This window comes from Mustela lutreola, chromosome 10 (assembly GCF_030435805.1).
Source record: "Mustela lutreola isolate mMusLut2 chromosome 10, mMusLut2.pri, whole genome shotgun sequence".
NCBI classification, from domain to species: Eukaryota; Metazoa; Chordata; class Mammalia; order Carnivora; family Mustelidae; genus Mustela; species Mustela lutreola.
This window is the reverse complement of record NC_081299.1, coordinates 101,173,818-101,191,781: the sequence shown is the minus strand read 5'-3', so window position 1 is coordinate 101,191,781 and position 17,964 is coordinate 101,173,818. Positions and strand designations below refer to the sequence as shown.

The following is a 17,964-nucleotide window of genomic DNA, read 5'->3' as shown; positions in this document are numbered from 1 at the left end:
TGTTGGTGCTAGGTTCCCCCCAAAAATCTATTAACCTTTAAAACTTGTTAATATAATACTTAAACTTTGAAAAATTTTATCAAGAAGATTTTAGAGAAAACTATTCTTTCTGGGTTTTTTAACTTTTACATTGGTTTCGGAAGTAGAATTTAGTGATTCTTCAGTTGCATGCTAACACCCAGTGCTCGTTACATCAAGTGCCCTCCTTAGTGTCCATCACCCAATTACCCCTTCCTCCCATCCACCTCCCTTCTAGCAACCCTCAATTCGTTTCCTAGAGTTCAACATCTCTAATGATTGCCTGTCTCTCAATTTTCATCTTATTTTATTTTTCCTTCCCTTCCCCATGTTTATCTGATTTGTTTTTTTTTAATTCCATATATGAGTAAAATCATATGGTATTTGTCTTTCTTTGAATGACTTATTTTGTTTAGCATAATACAGTCTAGTTCCATCCATGTCATTGCAAATGGCAAGATTTCATTCCTTTGATGGATGAGTAATATTCATATATATATATATATGTATATATAAAGAGAGGTATATCTATAGAGAGAGGGCTACACACACACACACACACACATATTATTAATTAAGTGTGTGTGTGTGTGTGTGTCCTCTTCTTTATCCATTCATCTGTTGATGAACATCTGGGATTTTTCTATCTTTGCATAGTTTGGCTATTGTGGACACTGCTGCTATAAATGCTGGGGTGCTTGTGCCCCTTTGAATCACTATGTTTGTATCCTTTGGGTAAATACTTCCTAGTGTAATTGCTGGGTTTTGGGGTAGCTCTATTTTTAACTTTTTGAAGAACCTCCATACTGTTTTCAAGAGTGTCTGCACCATTTTTTTTTTTTTAACCTTTGTTTTGTTTTTAATGGAAAAACCAACCTCTCTCTTAGACTCATACGAGACTCCTCAGGGTTAGGCTGCAAGCTAAACCCAAGTTCCTGCCATCACGAGGTACTCAGAATCTCCCACTCACCCTGCTCCCCCCAGTTGAGGTAATTTATAGGCCTAGGCTTGACTCTCCCTTTGGATGAATTTTCTTCTAGAAAGCCGCTTGTGTAAAAAGTCTCCTATCATGTACCCCACAGTCCTCATGTGTAGATGTGCCATATGACAAGTCAGGCCCAACCTGGGATCTCCACTATCCTGGCTTGAAGAATGACTACCCTCAAAATAAATGAGTAAACAAGCAATTGAATGAAATAATTAATTTGCCGACAGTAGAAAAGCTATTGTTTGCTCACCATATGATTTGGAGAAAAATTATTCTTTCTTTCCAGGTAATAGAAGATAGAGTCAAGATAGAAAAGGATAAAGGGAAAGCAAAACCTCCCAAGGAGAAGAAGACCTCAGGCGTGAAGGTTGCCAAAGGAAAGGGAAAAGATCAGCCTGAGGCAAACACAACAGTGAAAAAGACCACGCAGTTAAAACGGAGGGGAGAAGACGATGACACTAAACACTACATCGGTCAGTGACATGCTCCTCCTGTCGGTCACCTTTCACTTCCTGCTTTCCAATCTACGAAGTAACTTGAGAAAACATTCCAATAATGATGCTTACTCTTTCCCAGGCTTTTCCCTTTCGCTCTTTCTAAAACCAGAAATCACGTATCACTCATGATATCCTAATAGGAAAATATTACTTTTTGCAGTTCCTTTATGTTTTCAGTAAATACACATTTAGCTTGTGTCTTGCTGTGGGGATGTTTAAATAATGCAAATGAAGTAAAAAATCAAGAGCTGACTGTGCCACCAGGCATCTTACCACCTTGTTCAGGACATTTAAAAAAGTCAGGCATAATTATGAGGCCAACTAGAAAATGGTTATTGTAATGAGTGAAATACAGTGGTGATAAAATGAGACCAGTTAATGTGGGACTCACACAGGGCACACCGCTTCCTGACCTGACCTCAACTTCTCCCACTATTAGCTTCTCTTAGAGCAACTGGAGTTTCCTTTCATTTTTGATTAGTGATATAAAACTAGTTTGACCTGTACCACCTGTGAGTAATTCATTGCCACCTACCCTTGAACCCAAATGGAGCTTCCTATTATTATTTGGATCCCACTTAAATGAGATGGCAGGCCTTCACACCTCTCATCGCTTGAACTCCCCTGCCGTAGCTCCACTCTAAAGCCACAAGACTTAGAAGCCATGATATTATGGTTTCCAATATCAACATTCCCAATATCAACACAGATTTGTTTAGGGATAGAAGAAAAATTATCACTTAAAAATGAAAAGTTTGTGCATATTGCCTTATTTGTAAATTCATCTTAATGGGCTATTATGGAATTTAATGTTTTCACGTATTACCCAGCATGACTATGAAAGTACAATTATTTTTACCTCTCGGAATCTCAGAGTCTAGGAGAAAGTCCTGTTTTAACATTAGTAAAAACTGTAGCCAGGGCTAAGCAGAGGGGGAAAAAATGTTAGGAAAGTACACAATATATATCTTAAAAATTTTAATGCAAGAACCGTATCACTGCTCTGTAACCCACACTCAGCATTCACACCTCTTGACGTAAATACACAGAATACTCTGGTAGGGGGCACGTCCATACTTGATACTTCCCTCTCCTGTAAACACCTCTACTTATAAAATACCGCAAAAAGCTGCAGCTACTCGTAATTCGGGAGTAAAGCCATATGTGACTCAAAAGAGACTGAACCAAAAAAAATATATATATATATATATCTCCAAAGCCTTTTTCTTTTTACAAAAACCCAAGTACACATTTTCCATGAGTGCGGGCCCCATGTATGTTTGTCCTTCTATCATGACTATCTCATTTACAAAAGTGATTTAATATTTTGTAAAATGGGCACAGCCTTCTTACTGGAAGGCTAGTAATGGAAAACAGCCCACAGACCTGCACTGCAGCCAACTGGACTGTGTCTGGTGAGCCAGAGGCATTATAAACGCATGCATAATGTATGTAGCCATCGAACTGGTTGAGTGCAACCTGTTCTCTTTTAAAATGACGACCGCTCTCCTTTATGGCATTTTGAACAGACGATGAGCCAGATGATGGTGCCCAGCATTACATTATAGTTGTGGGCTTCAACAATCCTCAGCTATTCGCGATTATGACTGAGCTTGGCGTTCCCATAAGCAGCGTGATTAAAATATCTTCAGAGAATTATGAACCTCTGCAGACACACCTGGCAGCACTTAGCCAGCAGCAGGAAGTTCTTCTTCAGCCAGAAGGTATGCAGTCTGCTACACAACTCACTGAATCCTTCAGTATTCTCCACTGTCTGTAAAGTACAAATAGAATTTTCTGTCCAAAAAAGAGTCCTACAATACCTTCGTTATTAAATCCTTTTAAGACTTTGATTTGCTCTTTATTCTGCTGGTGCTAGCCAGGTGCTGTAAATTCTGCAAATTAAAATCATACTCTGTTTATATCCCTGTGTAGCCCCAGAGAACACGGACTGTGAGTCACAAGACTTGGTTATCTGACTACCTTTCTCAGGAACATTTAACCAATAGCTTTTACCTAATGTGTAGGCTGGATAGATCAACTGTAGATAATGTGTTCTTCCAGAAGTCACCACATGGACCAAGGGAGGTCATAGCCTTGGATTCTTGCTCTGCTCGGCTTCTGGCTTCTTGTGATAAATCAGAGAGGGCATTCTATCTTATGAGCTTTACACTAGGACGTTGTGGGGTGAAGCCCCATCCACGCTACGATTCAACCATTCAGGGCTTCATCTAAGGGAGTTATGCTAGAATGCCACTGTGGAGGGGAACTAAAAGTTACTGTATACTTTAGGTGACACAACAAGGATTCGGTGTAAGCCTGTGTGACCTGCAAGTCCAAGATTTTCTGCTGTATGCTGTTCCTTTCATTGTTACTTATTAATGTCATTTGCACAGTGTTTTGTAATCTACACAACCACATGCCAATGTCTAAAACACTGCCTTTTAAGAACTTGCTGTTCCTGGGGGTACCTGGGTAGCTCAGTCGGTTAAGCACCAGCCTTTGGCTCAGGTCATGATCCCAGGGTTCTGGGATCGAGCCCACTCGGGTTCTCGGCTCAGCCAGGAGTCTGCTTCTCCTTCTGCTCCTTCCCCTACTCATGCTCTATCTCTTGCCCCCTCTCTCTCAAAGAAAATCTTTTAAAAAAAATTTGCTCTTCCAAGTTAGAAATTACTCCCACTCATGACAGTAAAAACTACCATTTACTGGGCAGATGCCTTGGACTAGGCTTAGTGCTAAGGGCTCTAAGTGCATCAGTTTATGTAGTCTCCACTACTACCCCCGGAAGTGTGTTTTATTACAGACGGTCCCCAACTCATGATGGTTGGACTTAGCTCTCCGACTTTGGTGTGAAACAAATACACGTTCAGTAAAAACAATACTTCGAAGTTTGAATTTTGCTTTTTTCCTCAGACTAATAACCTGCTCACCTGCAGTTCTGGCTGGTGGCAGCTCCCAGCCATCCACGTGATCCCGAGGGAAAACTACCAATACACCAGCACATTCTGTACCCCTACAGCCACTGTGTTGTTCACTTTTAGTACAGTGTTTGAAAACTACAGGAGATAGGCAACCCTTTATTATAAAACGGGCTTTGTGTTAGATGATTCTGCCCAACTGCAGGCTAAGGTAAGTCTTCTGAGCATGTTTAAGGTAGGCTAGGTTAGGTGTATTATGTCACTTTCAAAAGTTCCATTCACAATGCATTTATTGGGATAACTCTATCCCCACTCTTAAGTCAAGGAAGATCTGTTTCTTCCATTTTACCAAAAGGACTCTCAGCCTAGAGGCAGTTAGTAAGTAAAAACAGTCGAGATCCAGACCCAGCTGCTCCCGACTATCTCAAAGGATAGCTGTAACATTAAATATCTTACTGTTGAAGCCAGTGAGAAAATGTTCCGTAAGTGCATAGCCTCTCTGTAAAAAAGTGCATACCCTCTCTGTAGAAACCTTGCCATTTGGGACAACGACTGGATGGAACTAGAGGGTATTATGCTTATTTCGCTATTATTAAGCGAAATAAGTCAATCAGAGAAAGATAATTGTCATACGATCTCCCTGATATGAGGAAGTTGAGAGGCACCATGGGGGTTTTGGGGGGTAGCAAAAGGATAAATGAAAAGATGGGATTGGGAGGGAGACAAACCCTAAGAGACTCTTAGTCTCACAAAACAAACTGAGGGTTGCTGGGGGAGAGGGGGAGGGAGACGGTGGTGGGGTTATGGACATTGGGGAAACTGTGTGCTATGGTGAGTGCTGTGAAGTGTGTAAACCTGGCCATTCACAGACCTGTACCGCTGGGGCTAATAATACATTATATGTTAATTAAAAATTTTCAAAAACAAAAAAACGCCAAACTCAGAGGAAAAAAGCTCAGACATGTGGTTATCAGAGGTAGAGGGTGAGGGAAGAGAAAATTGGAGGGAGGTAGTCAAAAAATACAAATTTCTAGTTATAATATAAATAATTACTAGGGATGTAATGTACAACATGATGACTATGGTTAACACTGCTGTATGATATATAAGGAAGTTGTTAAGAAGGTAATTCCTAAGAGTTTTTATCACAAAGAGAAATTTCTTTTTTTTTCTTTCTTTTCATTCTATCTATATGAAATGTGGGTTTTTGCTGAACCTATTATGATAATCGTTTCACAATATATGTGAATCAAACCATCATGCTATATGCCTTAAACTTATACAGTAATGTTTGTTGGTTAATTCTCAATAAAACTGGAAAAGAACATCAAAAGAAATATTTAATATATAGAAATAAAAGCACAGAAAAATAGACTTTGTAATAGAATCCTGAGGTGTTAGTAGTAGAACCAACCCATTTTGTTATAGACATAATAAACACTAATATCTTAGGCAAAATTTCATGTGTACATTTATGGGGAACTGTCATGATTTTATTCAGAGCACAAATGTCCAGAGAAGTCTGTAGCTATCCAAATGTGACCCAAGGTTGACTAAAGCATCAGTCATTGATCCGGTCTATTTCTCGCCATGGGGGAAGGAGAACTGGATCAACAGCATTTCTAACCAGTTATGAAGCAAACACACTGAGATGGCCAAAAAGCTGTCTGGCAGAAGAACTGCTCCCACATAGATGCCATCAAAAGATGATGGAAATATCAGACACGTTAAGCTCTGCAAGTGTGTGACCTTATCATAACGTTTCTGGTCTTCAAGTGTAAAAGGAAGGCGTGAAATAAGCTCATGTTTGATAATCAATTCTGGAAGAAAAATCCTCCAGTCTCATAATTGTATAACCCAAGTTCAAACCTTCTCAAAATTATGTTTCTTTACTTGCCTTTTCTGGTACTACACAGGTATCTTACAATGCCTATACCTCACCATGTCCACTTACAGTGGGAAGAATTCAACATTCTCATTATGTTTTATTAACATGTTATAATTAGACATAGAGGCTGAGAAACTGAAGAAAGAGAAGGCCATAAAAGAACTTGAAATTTTCTGGAAGTACCTGGAACCAATCCTGAATAATGAGAAACCTGAAACAAATCTCTGTGATGTTGCTCGTCTTGAATACATGGTCAAGGCAGATAACTTTCCTTCTGACTGGGCAGACAACGAGATGATGGTTAGTACATGGTCTTGTGAGAGTGGTTGGGACTTGTGGTAGTGTGGTCCATTTATCATTTATCATCTTCATTCTTCCCACAGACATTCATTAAGCACTGACTATATACATAGCTTTGTGCTAGACTCCTTTTCTTCAAGACAGTGATAACACTGAATGCCCAGTGATGGTTATAGCCTGGTTCTTTAGCTTTTAATGTAAGAACTAACGGCGAAAAATGAGGTGGAGATGGAAACAAAGGATGGTAATTCTTTTATTTGGTGCATGTGGCTTTGATTCATACTTCATATTCTTGGCAGTAGTCTTAATATATTGTTAATTATGAAAACATAAATTTTACAGTTTTTCCAATTACATTGTCTTTCTCTGTTTAATATATCAGTTCAAAATATTGTTTTTCTGGGTCCTTAATTTTATTGCTAAAATTGCATTGTTAATGTATTTGGTCGACAAGGTCTATCTAATAGGATGACTTGGCCCCACCCCAACAATTAACAGGCATTTTCTGAGAACATTTACTGATCTCTGCTACTGTGGATCTTACAGAGAGACATGACTAAAACCATGAAACAGAGAAGCGATGTGGAAGGTGCCATACACCTATGTGCTCAGTTATGTGAAACACACTCTAAATTTCCTACTAATTCAGAAAAAGAAGAAATGGGACGCATCACAAAGTAATAGCAAATGTTTGATACATGAGGGTGTTTTTAAAAAGAAGGTTGAGTGGCAGTTCCTCATGGGTGTTATGGTAGATATCCAGGCATTCCCTGTTACACAGAACTTCTCAGGTCTCTTTCTGCTTGACGCCCCCTGTTCCAACAACCAGAGGCCCCGGAGTGAGAGCATGAACATTTCTCATGACCAGAGCCCCTGACTGGATGACCTTGAGGTGGATGTGCACATGGCGAAGTAAGGAAAACTCTGAGGAGAGGGAGACCCAGATTTGAACTTTGAAGGATGGGCCGGATTTGAATAAGTAACAATATACAGATCACTTCGAGTTATTAAGACTGTCAACATAAAGCATTAGATGTCACTATGTAGAAACAGAACACTGAAGCCTGATGCCTTGCCAATAGTAAGAATAAATACTGGCCTTGACCTATACGTGGAAAAGAAACCAAACATGAAGCCGTGGTCCAAGGCAGAGCTTGTTCTAAGCAAAACTGGTTACTCCAAACTCCCTTGGCTTGGCCTCTTTCCACCCTTTCATCTGGATATCTTCATCTTCCCTGCTTTGTCTTTCACTCTTCTGCCTCCTAAGCCTGAGTTCAGTAAAGAAGGCACTACCTTTTGTCCTTTTTGGGTTCAATAGAGCATAAGAGATGGCAGCCATATAATTCCTGAGCCATCATTTAGAGGAAGAAATAAAGAGTCTTGGAAGGCACTGTCAGGCCATGTATCTTTTTCTCTTGCACTAGCTAGGGCTCTCTTCTTTGTATTTTATTTACTGCTCTCCCCACCACCTCCCTGCAAGGCATGGACTGACAAGAGCTGAAATGTGGTGGGCCCAAGGTACAGTACATTCCATTGCACCTCCAGTACATAGATGTCATAACACCAAGGCACAGATCACAGCTTCAAAAGACCCAGCACCATTCCCAGCACCCTGCTTCCTCCTCCAGAACCCACAATTTTGTGTTCTTTGAAAGATTTTAATCACTCCTTTTTAAAAGAAAGTGTATTGACTATTTTACTTTTTTAAAATATAGAGTAGAAGAATTTAAATGGCAATTAAAGTTCAGAAAATTTTATGTTGAAAAAATTTTGTCATCTCAGTTGAAATACTAGGTACGGTATAGAACATTCCTGACCTCCAAACTAAAAAGTTACCATCAAGGGCATCTAGTTGGGCCATAAAAGTAACAGGCAGGAATGAAAACATTCAGTCATCTGGGGAGCCATTTATAGCTGTGCTGCCCAACTGGACACACTGATCTTCTATCAATCAATTTGCAAGTATTTATCGAATATCTTCTTCATGCTAGAGCTGTGGTCTGGGTCCAATTGCAGTAATTTTTTTTTAGAGCCTAAGCATGCCTCTCTAAGGTATGCATTGTGGATGAACCACCCAGAATTGAGAACGACAGGGAAAGAGAGCCTTGCAAACAGTTCAGTCATGGAGTTGGGTTTGCAAAGAAAGGCCATTGGATTTCATATTGAGGAACAAAGTTCACCTTGAAGTTTAGATCACCTGAGAAACATAAAAGTAATAAATCTACTTTTCATAGAAATAGACTAAATATGTGGTGTGGATACATGATGTCACACACTCAGCTGTACTTCGAAGTTGGTAATGGCCTCATATCCAAAGCAGAAGCCAGCCAAGGAGTCCTCTTACTCTCTGGAAGAAGGAAAGCATTAGTACCTTTGTCTGCAGACAAGCAGGCTATATTTCTGCTGAACCAAGGTAACGAAAGCTTTACATCAAATAAATGCCCATCAAGAAGTGCTAACTGCTCATGTAAGACATCTGCAACATCTCAAGTTAAGATATTGGTTGCTGAAATAATTTTCTGGCTTTTAGCATGTGATTTGCTCTTTGATTTAAAAATGAATAAACTAGTTAAGCTAAGGGATCAAAAGGAGCAGAAGTCCTACCATATTTCTTATAAATACAAACAAAAACTTGTTTCTGTGCCGGAAATTAGGCAGACGACTAGCAGGTTGAAGATTAACTGAAGAATACTCAGTCCTAGGGTAGGCACGTGAAGCCCAGACTGGCAGCTGTGCCTTGAAGGTGGGCAGAGCTCAGCACCTCCCTGGACTCCTGCCAGACTGTGATTCACTGGCCCCCCAAGAAGCTATCTAATCCTACCTTACCTCGGTAGCACAGATCTAAGATAAGCCTACTTAACCCTTCCTTGCTTTCAGGCAGAGAAACCTAGTGATAGCAGTACTTTTCCAGTTCTGGAAATGAAAGCCCAGGTAATAAGGATATCTGATCTACAACTTGCTTGCTAGACAGTAAAACTTGTGGATATTAGATACAAAAGCAGTAGACTTATTTCTTTTTTTTTTTTTTCCTCTGATGGCACAGAAGAGGTATTGAAGTTACCTAATATGTTGTTTTAGAAACTGAGACATCAGGGGCACCTGGGTGGCTCAGTGGGTTAAGCCGCTGCCTTCGGCTCGGGTCATGATCTCAGGGTCCTGGGATCGAGCCCCGCATCGGGCTCCCTGCTCCGCAGGAAGCCTGCTTCCCTCTCTCTCTGCCTGCCTCTCTGCCTACTTGTGATCTCTGTCTGTCAAATAAATAAATAAAATCTTTAAAAAAAAAAAAAAAGAAAAAGAAACAGACATCAGAATATAGGCCATGTTGCTGAAATTTGTGGACAGGGTGTTCTTCACTTAGTTGAAGCATTCATTAGACTCTAAGAGTATAATGCAGCCCTAGGACCCTCCAAAGGGAGCAGTCTGCATTGTGGTGAACAAGATGGTCAAGAAGGGTTCGATAAATGAAGATTCACTCCCCATGGCTGGGATTCCGTGATTTGGTGAAGCGCTTGGTTGGTTCATCTGTTAAGAGAGAAATGAACCATACATCTGATTCCAGCAACAAAACACTAATAACTAACTGTTATTAATTCTCTCCCCTATAGCTGGAATTGGGTACTGATATTTTTGAAAATATTGCCTGTTTGATGTATGACACCCTGGACTGGAAAAGGCAGCACCAACACTATTTGGAAAGCATGCAGCTTATCAATATCCCACAAGTGGTTAATGAGAAACCTATCTTGGAGGCCACATCAATTACTGAGGTAGGCACACTCTGCAATGTCTCCAGTGGGCTGCATGACCAACTGAACAAAGTGATTTTCACATTTGTAAAACACACGAAGGAAAAAACTACATAAATACTTGTAGAAAGGAAATACTTCCTGCTGGAATTTAAGTGGTGAGGGTGGGAACAGGGAGAGGCCACCAGTCACAGCATTAAAAGACACCCAAGTGGTCCTTTAGGGGGCTTTATGAAGCCCCCTAACTATTTGCCATATGGAGAGCTGATGCTGGAAGCCACTTTCAGCCCATGACACAATAAATAACACCTGGAACAAGGGGCGGGCTATTGATAAATTAACCATGGTGTTTATTTAGCACCTACCATGTGCTAGCCTTGCACAAGGTGCTGCCAATGATGAACAAGTCTCCCCCTCCCCGTGCCCTTCATTGAGGTTAACTTTTAAAGAGGATGGCAGTCAGGTCAACAGTGGTTTCAGCATAGCATGGTGAGAAGAGTCAGCTCAGGCTGCAGTAGAAACACTAAAACATGGCATCTAACCTGGCCTGGAGAGGAGCAGCGGGAGAGAGGGAGGAGTCAGGAGAGCCTCACCCAGCAGGGTAAATGATGTGGTGAAGGCTGGGTGTGAACTGCCTACAGGAATGCCTAGTGGACAAAGGGTCAGAAGGACATCCTCAAGAAACGGGCAAAGATGACATACACAGACATGGGGTCAAAGGAGAGAAGTGTTAGGGCACAAGCCAGGACTACAGGATAAGTCTGTGCTCCAGGCGGTAGTACAAAATGAAGAAAAACAACACTGGAGAACGGAAGCAGATGTGCTTTGGTGCTGCGTTAAAGAGTTTGGGTGGTACCTGGAAAGTGATGGGGAACCACTGAAGGACTCGAAGAGGGGGAATGGTGGGATTCTGAGTCACCCAGGGACCAGAGCTCCATTTCCCCATCCCTTTCCTGGCAATTGCTCAATGGACTCTGTTAGGGAAAACTAAAAACTGTCTATACCCATTAATTTCTTCCCTTTGTCAGACAAAACCCTTTTGTTTGTTCCTAATATTAGCCAATGATTTTGTGATGTGAACATCATACAATCTCAGAATCCTGTCAGACCCCGTCATACCAGCATCTGACGAAAGCATCTCTCAGCTGAATATCTCAGTCGTCTCTTTTGAATTCTTCTACTTTTAGGCACCACAACCTGTTGCTCCAACCCCAGGCAAGAAGAAAGCACAGAATGAGGAACCACAAGCGCCCCCATCAGGCAAGTATGAAACCCGAAGACCAACACCGAGAGCTGGTGCGTCAAGGACTACTGACTGTCCTCCAACTTGCCTTCAGACATGCCTCTACCTACACATCCCACTTTTTAGTGCACAGTGACATTTTGAATTTGTGGATAAAGTTTTGGTGGAAGAAATGGAGAACACATCTTAACTGAGCAGTGATATATTGTATATTTTACAGTGACTTTTGTCTTAACAACTGAAGTAGACATGAGATATTACAATGACTTGCTGAATCAGATTCCAGAAGAATTCATCTCTGTGCCCCTGATACTGCACTGTATGCTGGAACAGGTAGGTGGGTACATGCCGTGGTGCCTTTCCCAGCTGGGTAACCTTGAATTCGTCATTTCATCTCTCTTTGCTTTTGGTGTTACCTATTTTAAACTACACACAAAATCCCTGAGTGTATTTTCCTTTACAAAGATTATAGAATACTTCAAGTAAAACCAAAGTTTACTTGGATCATTTACTTTAATCCTCTTTCTTTTGCTATGCTCTTTCTTTTGCTACTGCTCTCATATTCCCTGAAGTTTCGGGAGATGTATCCTTTAAACTATCCGTGTCTAGTGTCATTTTTTTTTTTACTTTTAATTTTTTTATTTTTTATAAACATATATTTTGATCCCCAGGGGTACAGGTCTGTGAATCATCAGGTTTACACACTTCACAGCACTCACCAAATCACATACCCTCCCCAATGTCCATAATCCCACCCCCTTCTCCCAAAACCCCTCCCCCCAGCAACCCTCAGTTTGTTTTGTGAGATTAAGAGTTACTTATGGTTTGTCTCCCTCCCAATCCCATCTTGTTTCATTTATTCTTCTTCTACCCACTTAAGCCCCCATGTTGCATCACCACTTCCTCATATCAGGGAGATCATATGATAGTTGTCTTTCTCTGCTTGACTTATTTCGCTAAGCATGATACGCTCTAGTTCCATCCATGTTGTCGCAAATGGCAAGATTTCATTTCTTTTGATGGCTGCATAGTATTCCATTGTGTATATATACCACATCTTCTTGATCCATTCATCTGTTGATGGACATCTAGGTTCTTTCCATAGTTTGTCTAGTGTCATTTTAATGGACAAGAAAGAGGAGGTAGACAAGCGGATGGGTGGTTAATAGTCTTTTTCTTTAAAATTTCCTTGTCTATGGCCATACCACTCTGAACGTGCCCGATCTCATCTGATAAAATTTCCTTTATGGTTGTAGGTTTAATCAGATTTTTCTCTTTCTGAGGTCAATTTTAGTCATTAGTATTTTTTAATAAATATGGCCATTTTATTTGTGTTTTCAATATCATATAAAGTTCTTTATTCACTTACTTGCCTTTTTAAATTTGTTTGGCATCTAATTACGCTCCTTCTCTATGACTGATGTTACTTATTTGTTCCCTCTCTCTTCTTGATCATGGCTGTCAATGGTACATCTACTGTATCAGTCTTTTCAAAGAACTAGCATTATGCTTCATTGATCAACACTTTCTACTTTATGCTTAACTAATTTTCTCATTTATCTTTATTATTTCCTTCTTTCTGATTTCTCTGAGTTCATTTTGCATTTTATTTGAATTCAGAAGCTTACCTCATTTACTTTCAGGCTTTTTGCTTAAGGCTATACATTTCCTTTTGAGTATTTATTTGGCTGCATCCTGATGCTTTCAGTTCTAAATCTTTTATTTTTATTTCTATTGTTTATTGTCAGTTCCTAGTTTTATTGTATTATGGTCAGTAAACATGGTCTTCATAAATTTATTGAACTTTCCATGGGACCTGAGGTATGTGGTCAATTCTCATGAGTTTTCTGGATGTGTTTGAGAAGAGTTGTTATAAACTAATTCATTTAATCCTTAGGACAACACTATGATGCAGAAACTATTTTTGTCCCCTCTTTTACAAATAAGGAAAATGAGGCATAAAAAGATTAAGTAACTTGTCTGAGTAGTGAGTGTCAGAAACTGCCTTAGAACCTAGTCAGTCTTAAGTGAAAAAGTATTTCGAAGGCATTGCTTTTTTGTCTTCTTTCTTCTTTTTTTTTTTTTAATTTTTTATTTTTTATAAACATATATTTTTATCCCCAGGGGTACAGGTCTGTGAATCACCAGGTTTACACACTTCACAGCACTCACCAAATCACATACCCTCCCCAATGTCCATAATCCCACCCCCTTCTCCCAAACCCCCTCCCCCCGGCAACCCTCAGTTTGTTTTGTGAGATTAAGAGTCACTTATGGTTTGTCTCCCTCCCAATCCCATCTTGTTTCATTTATTCTTCTTCTACCCACTTAAGCCTCCATGTTGTATCACCACTTCCTCATATCAGGGAGATCATATGATAGTTGTCTTTCTCTGCTTGACTTATTTCGCTAAGCATGATACGCTCTAGTTCCATCCATGTTGTCGCGAATGGCAAGATTTCATTTCTTTTGATGGCTGCATAGTATTCCATTGTGTATATATACCACATCTTCTTGATCCATTCATCTGTTGATGGACATCTAGGTTCTTTCCATAGTTTGGCTATTGTGGACATTGCTGCTATAAACATTCGGGTGCATGTGCCCCTTTGGATCACTACATTTGTATCTTTAGGGTAAATACCCAATAGTGCAATTGCTGGGTCATAGGGCAGTTCTATTTTCAATATTTTGAGGAACCTCCATGCTGTTTTCCAGAGTGGCTGCACCAGCTTGCATTCCCACCAACAGTGTAGGAGGGTTCCCCTTTCTCCGCATCCTCGCCAGCATCTGTCATTTCCTGACTTGTTGATTTTAGCCATTCTGACTGGTGTGAGGTGATATCTCATTGTGGTTTTGATTTGCATTTCCCTGATGCCGAGTGATATGGAGCACTTTTTCATGTGTCTGTTCGCCATCTGGATGTCTTCTTTGCAGAAATGTCTGTTCATGTCCTCTGCCCATTTCTTGATTGGATTATTTGTTCTTTGGGTGTTGAGTTTGCTAAGTTCTTTATAGATTCTGGACACTAGTCCTTTATCTGATATGTCGTTTGCAAATATCTTCTCCCATTCTGTCAGTTCTCTTTTGATTTTGTTAACTGTTTCCTTTGCTGTGCAAAAGCTTTTGATCTTGATGAAATCCCAGTAGTTCATTTTTTCCCTTGCTTCCCTTGCCTTTTGCGTTGTTCCTAGGAAGATGTTGCTGCGGCAGAGGTCGAAGAGGTTGCTGCCCGTGTTCTCCTCAAGGATTTTGATGGATTCCTTTCGTACATTGAGGTCCTTCATCCATTTTGAGTCTATTTTTGTGTGTGGTGTAAGGGAATGGTCCAATTTCATTTTTCTGCATGTGGCTGTCCAATTTTCCCAGCACCATTTATTGAAAAGGCTGTCTTTTTTCCATTGGACATTCTTTCCTGCTTTGTCGAAGATTAGTTGACCATAGAGTTGAGGGTCTATTTCTGGGCTCTCTATTCTGTTCCATTGATCTATGTGTCTGTTTTTGTGCCAGTACCATGCTGTCTTGATGATGACAGCTTTGTAATAGAGCCTGAAGTCCGGAATTGTGATGCCACCAACGTTGGCTTTCTTTTTCAATATCCCTTTGGCTATTCGAGGTCTTTTCTGGTTCCATATAAATTTTAGCATTATTTGTTCCATTTCTTTGAAAAAGATGGATGGTACTTTGATAGGAATTGCATTAAATGTGTAGATTGCTTTAGGTAGCATAGACATTTTCACAATATTTATTCTTCCAATCCAGGAGCATGGAACATTTTTCCATTTCTTTGTGTCTTCCTCAATTTCTTTCATGAGTACTTTATAGTTTTCTGAGTATAGATTCTGTGTCTCTTTGGTTAGGTTTATTCCTAGGTATCTTATGGTTTTGGATGCAATTGTAAATGGGATTGACTCCTTAATATCTCTTTCTTCTGTCTTGCTGTTGGTGTAGAGAAATGCAACTGATTTCTGTGCATTGATTTTATATCCTGACACTTTATTGAATTCCTGTTCTAGCAGTTTTGGAGTGGAGTCTTTTGGGTTTTCCACATATAGTATCATATCATCTGCGAAGAGTGATAATTTGACTTCTTCTTTGCCGATTTGGATGCCTTTACTTTCCTTTTGTTGTCTGATTGCTGAGGCTAGGACCTCTAGTACGATGTTGAATAGCAGTGGTGATAATGGACATCCCTGCCGTGTTCCTGACCTTAGCGGAAAAGCTTTCAGTTTTTCTCCATTGAGAATGATATTTGCGGTGGGTTTTTCATAGATGGCTTTGATGATATTGAGGTATGTGCCCTCTATCCCTACACTTTGAAGAGTTTTGATCAGGAAGGGATGTTGTACTTTGTCAAATGCTTTTTCAGCATCTATTGAGAGTATCATATGGTTTTTGTTCTTTCTTTTATTGATGTGTTGTATCACATTGACTGATTTGCGGATGTTGAACCAACCTTGCAGCCCTGGAATAAATCCCACTTGGTCGTGGTCCCTTACTTTCTTTTAATGTACTGTTGAATCCTATTGGCTAGTATTTTGTTGAGTATTTTCGCATCTGTGTTCATCAAGGATATCGGTCTATAGCTCTCTTTTTTGGTGGGATCCTTGTCTGGTTTTGGGATCAAGGTGATGCTGGCCTCATAAAATGAGTTTGGAAGTTTTCCTTCCATTTCTATTTTTTGGAACAGTTTCAGGAGAATAGGAATTAGTTCTTCTTTAAATGTTTGGTAGAATTCCCCCGGGAAGCTGTCTGGCCCTGGGCTTTTGTTTGTTTGGAGATTTTTAATGACTGTTTCAATCTCCTTACTGGTTATGGGTCTGTTCAGGCTTTCTATTTCTTCCTGGCTCAGTTGTGGTAGTTTATATGTTTCTAGGAATGCATCCATTTCTTCCAGATTGTCAAATTTATTGCCGTAGAGTTGCTCATAGTATGTTCTTATAATAGTTTGTATTTCTTTGGTGTTAGTTGTGATCTCTCCTCTTTCATTCATGATTTTATTTATTTGGGTCCTTTCTCTTTTCTTTTTGATAAGTCGGGCCAGGGGTTTATCAATTTTATTAATTCTTTCAAAGAACCAGCTCCTAGTTTCGTTGATTTGTTCTATTGTTTTTTTGGTTTCTATTTCATTGATTTCTGCTCTGATCTTTATGATTTCTCTTCTCCTGCTGGGCTTAGGGTTTCTTTCTTGTTCTTTCTCCAGCTCCTTTAGGTGTAGGGTTAGGTTGTGTACCTGAGACCTTTCTTGTTTCTTGAGAAAGGCTTGTACCGCTATATATTTTCCTCTCAGGACTGCCTTTGTTGTGTCCCACAGATTTTGAACCGTTGTATTTTCATTATCATTTGTTTCCATGATTTTTTTCAATTGTCTTCTTTCTTCTAATGTTGCTGAGAAATCTCATGTCAATCTGACACTTTTATCTTTGCAGATAATCTGTTTTTTTCTTTCTGGAAGCTATTAGAATTTTCTCTTTATAATTCATAACACAAGGCTATGTCCAGGTAGGGCTTTGTTTTATCATTGTCACTAGCAATCTAAAGGATTATAATCTGGTTTCCGATTACATTCTGAATAAAATCAAAATTCCTTACATTGGAGGACCCTAAAAATATGGGTCTGGGCTGATCTGTCAATCTATCATCTCATCTCCTGCCCCCCTCAATACACACACACACACACACACACACACACAAAATACACACTTACTACTCTTAATCTACACAGGCTTTCTGGGTTTTCCTCAACTACACTACTTAATTCCACTGTAGCTTTTTACTCCAACTTCTTTTCCTAGAAAAATTTTCACCCCCATGTCTGCCTGGAGGATACTCCTTTTCATTCAGTGCCCAATGGAAATGGTATTCCTTAGCCTTTCTCCCACCTGATCCAAAGGAAACCCTTGACAACCCAGAGTTTTCTTTACCATATTTTCTTATCAACAACCACTCCTCTTTTTTTTTTTTAAGATTTTATTTATTTATTTGACAGAGAGAAATCACAAGTAGTCAGAGAGGCAGGCAGAGAGAGAGAGGGAAGCAGGCTCCCTGCTGAGCAGAGAGCCCGATGTGGGACTCGATCCCAGGACCCTGAGATCATGACCTGAGCCGAAGGCAGCGGCTTAACCCACTGAGCCACCCAGGCGCCCAACAACCACTCCTCTTAAAATAATTTATTTGCTTTGTGTCTTACCTTCCCCTTCTCATTAGAATAGAAGCTCCATGCAAGTAGGGACTTAATCCGAAACTTTTCACTGCAGTATGCCCAGCACACCATAACCACATGTAACCCACCGTGGACACTGAAGCTGTATTTGCTGAATTAAACATAGCCTCAAACATTATTTTTTTTCTGTTGATTTATCCTTT

General features: G+C 40.0%; 1 protein-coding gene across 1 annotated transcript in view; it reads left to right on the top strand.

Moving 5' to 3' along the window:
- Positions 1 to 17,964, top strand: part of SPAG17 (sperm associated antigen 17) — a 224,885-nt gene that overhangs the window by 80,257 nt on the left and 126,664 nt on the right. The window contains exons 5-10 of the mRNA XM_059137012.1: positions 1,293 to 1,479; positions 3,033 to 3,227; positions 6,428 to 6,609; positions 10,215 to 10,376; positions 11,543 to 11,615; positions 11,819 to 11,931. Of these exons, the coding sequence (XP_058992995.1) occupies positions 1,293 to 1,479; positions 3,033 to 3,227; positions 6,428 to 6,609; positions 10,215 to 10,376; positions 11,543 to 11,615; positions 11,819 to 11,931 (912 nt within the window). The remainder of the gene's footprint in view (positions 1 to 1,292; positions 1,480 to 3,032; positions 3,228 to 6,427; positions 6,610 to 10,214; positions 10,377 to 11,542; positions 11,616 to 11,818; positions 11,932 to 17,964) is intronic.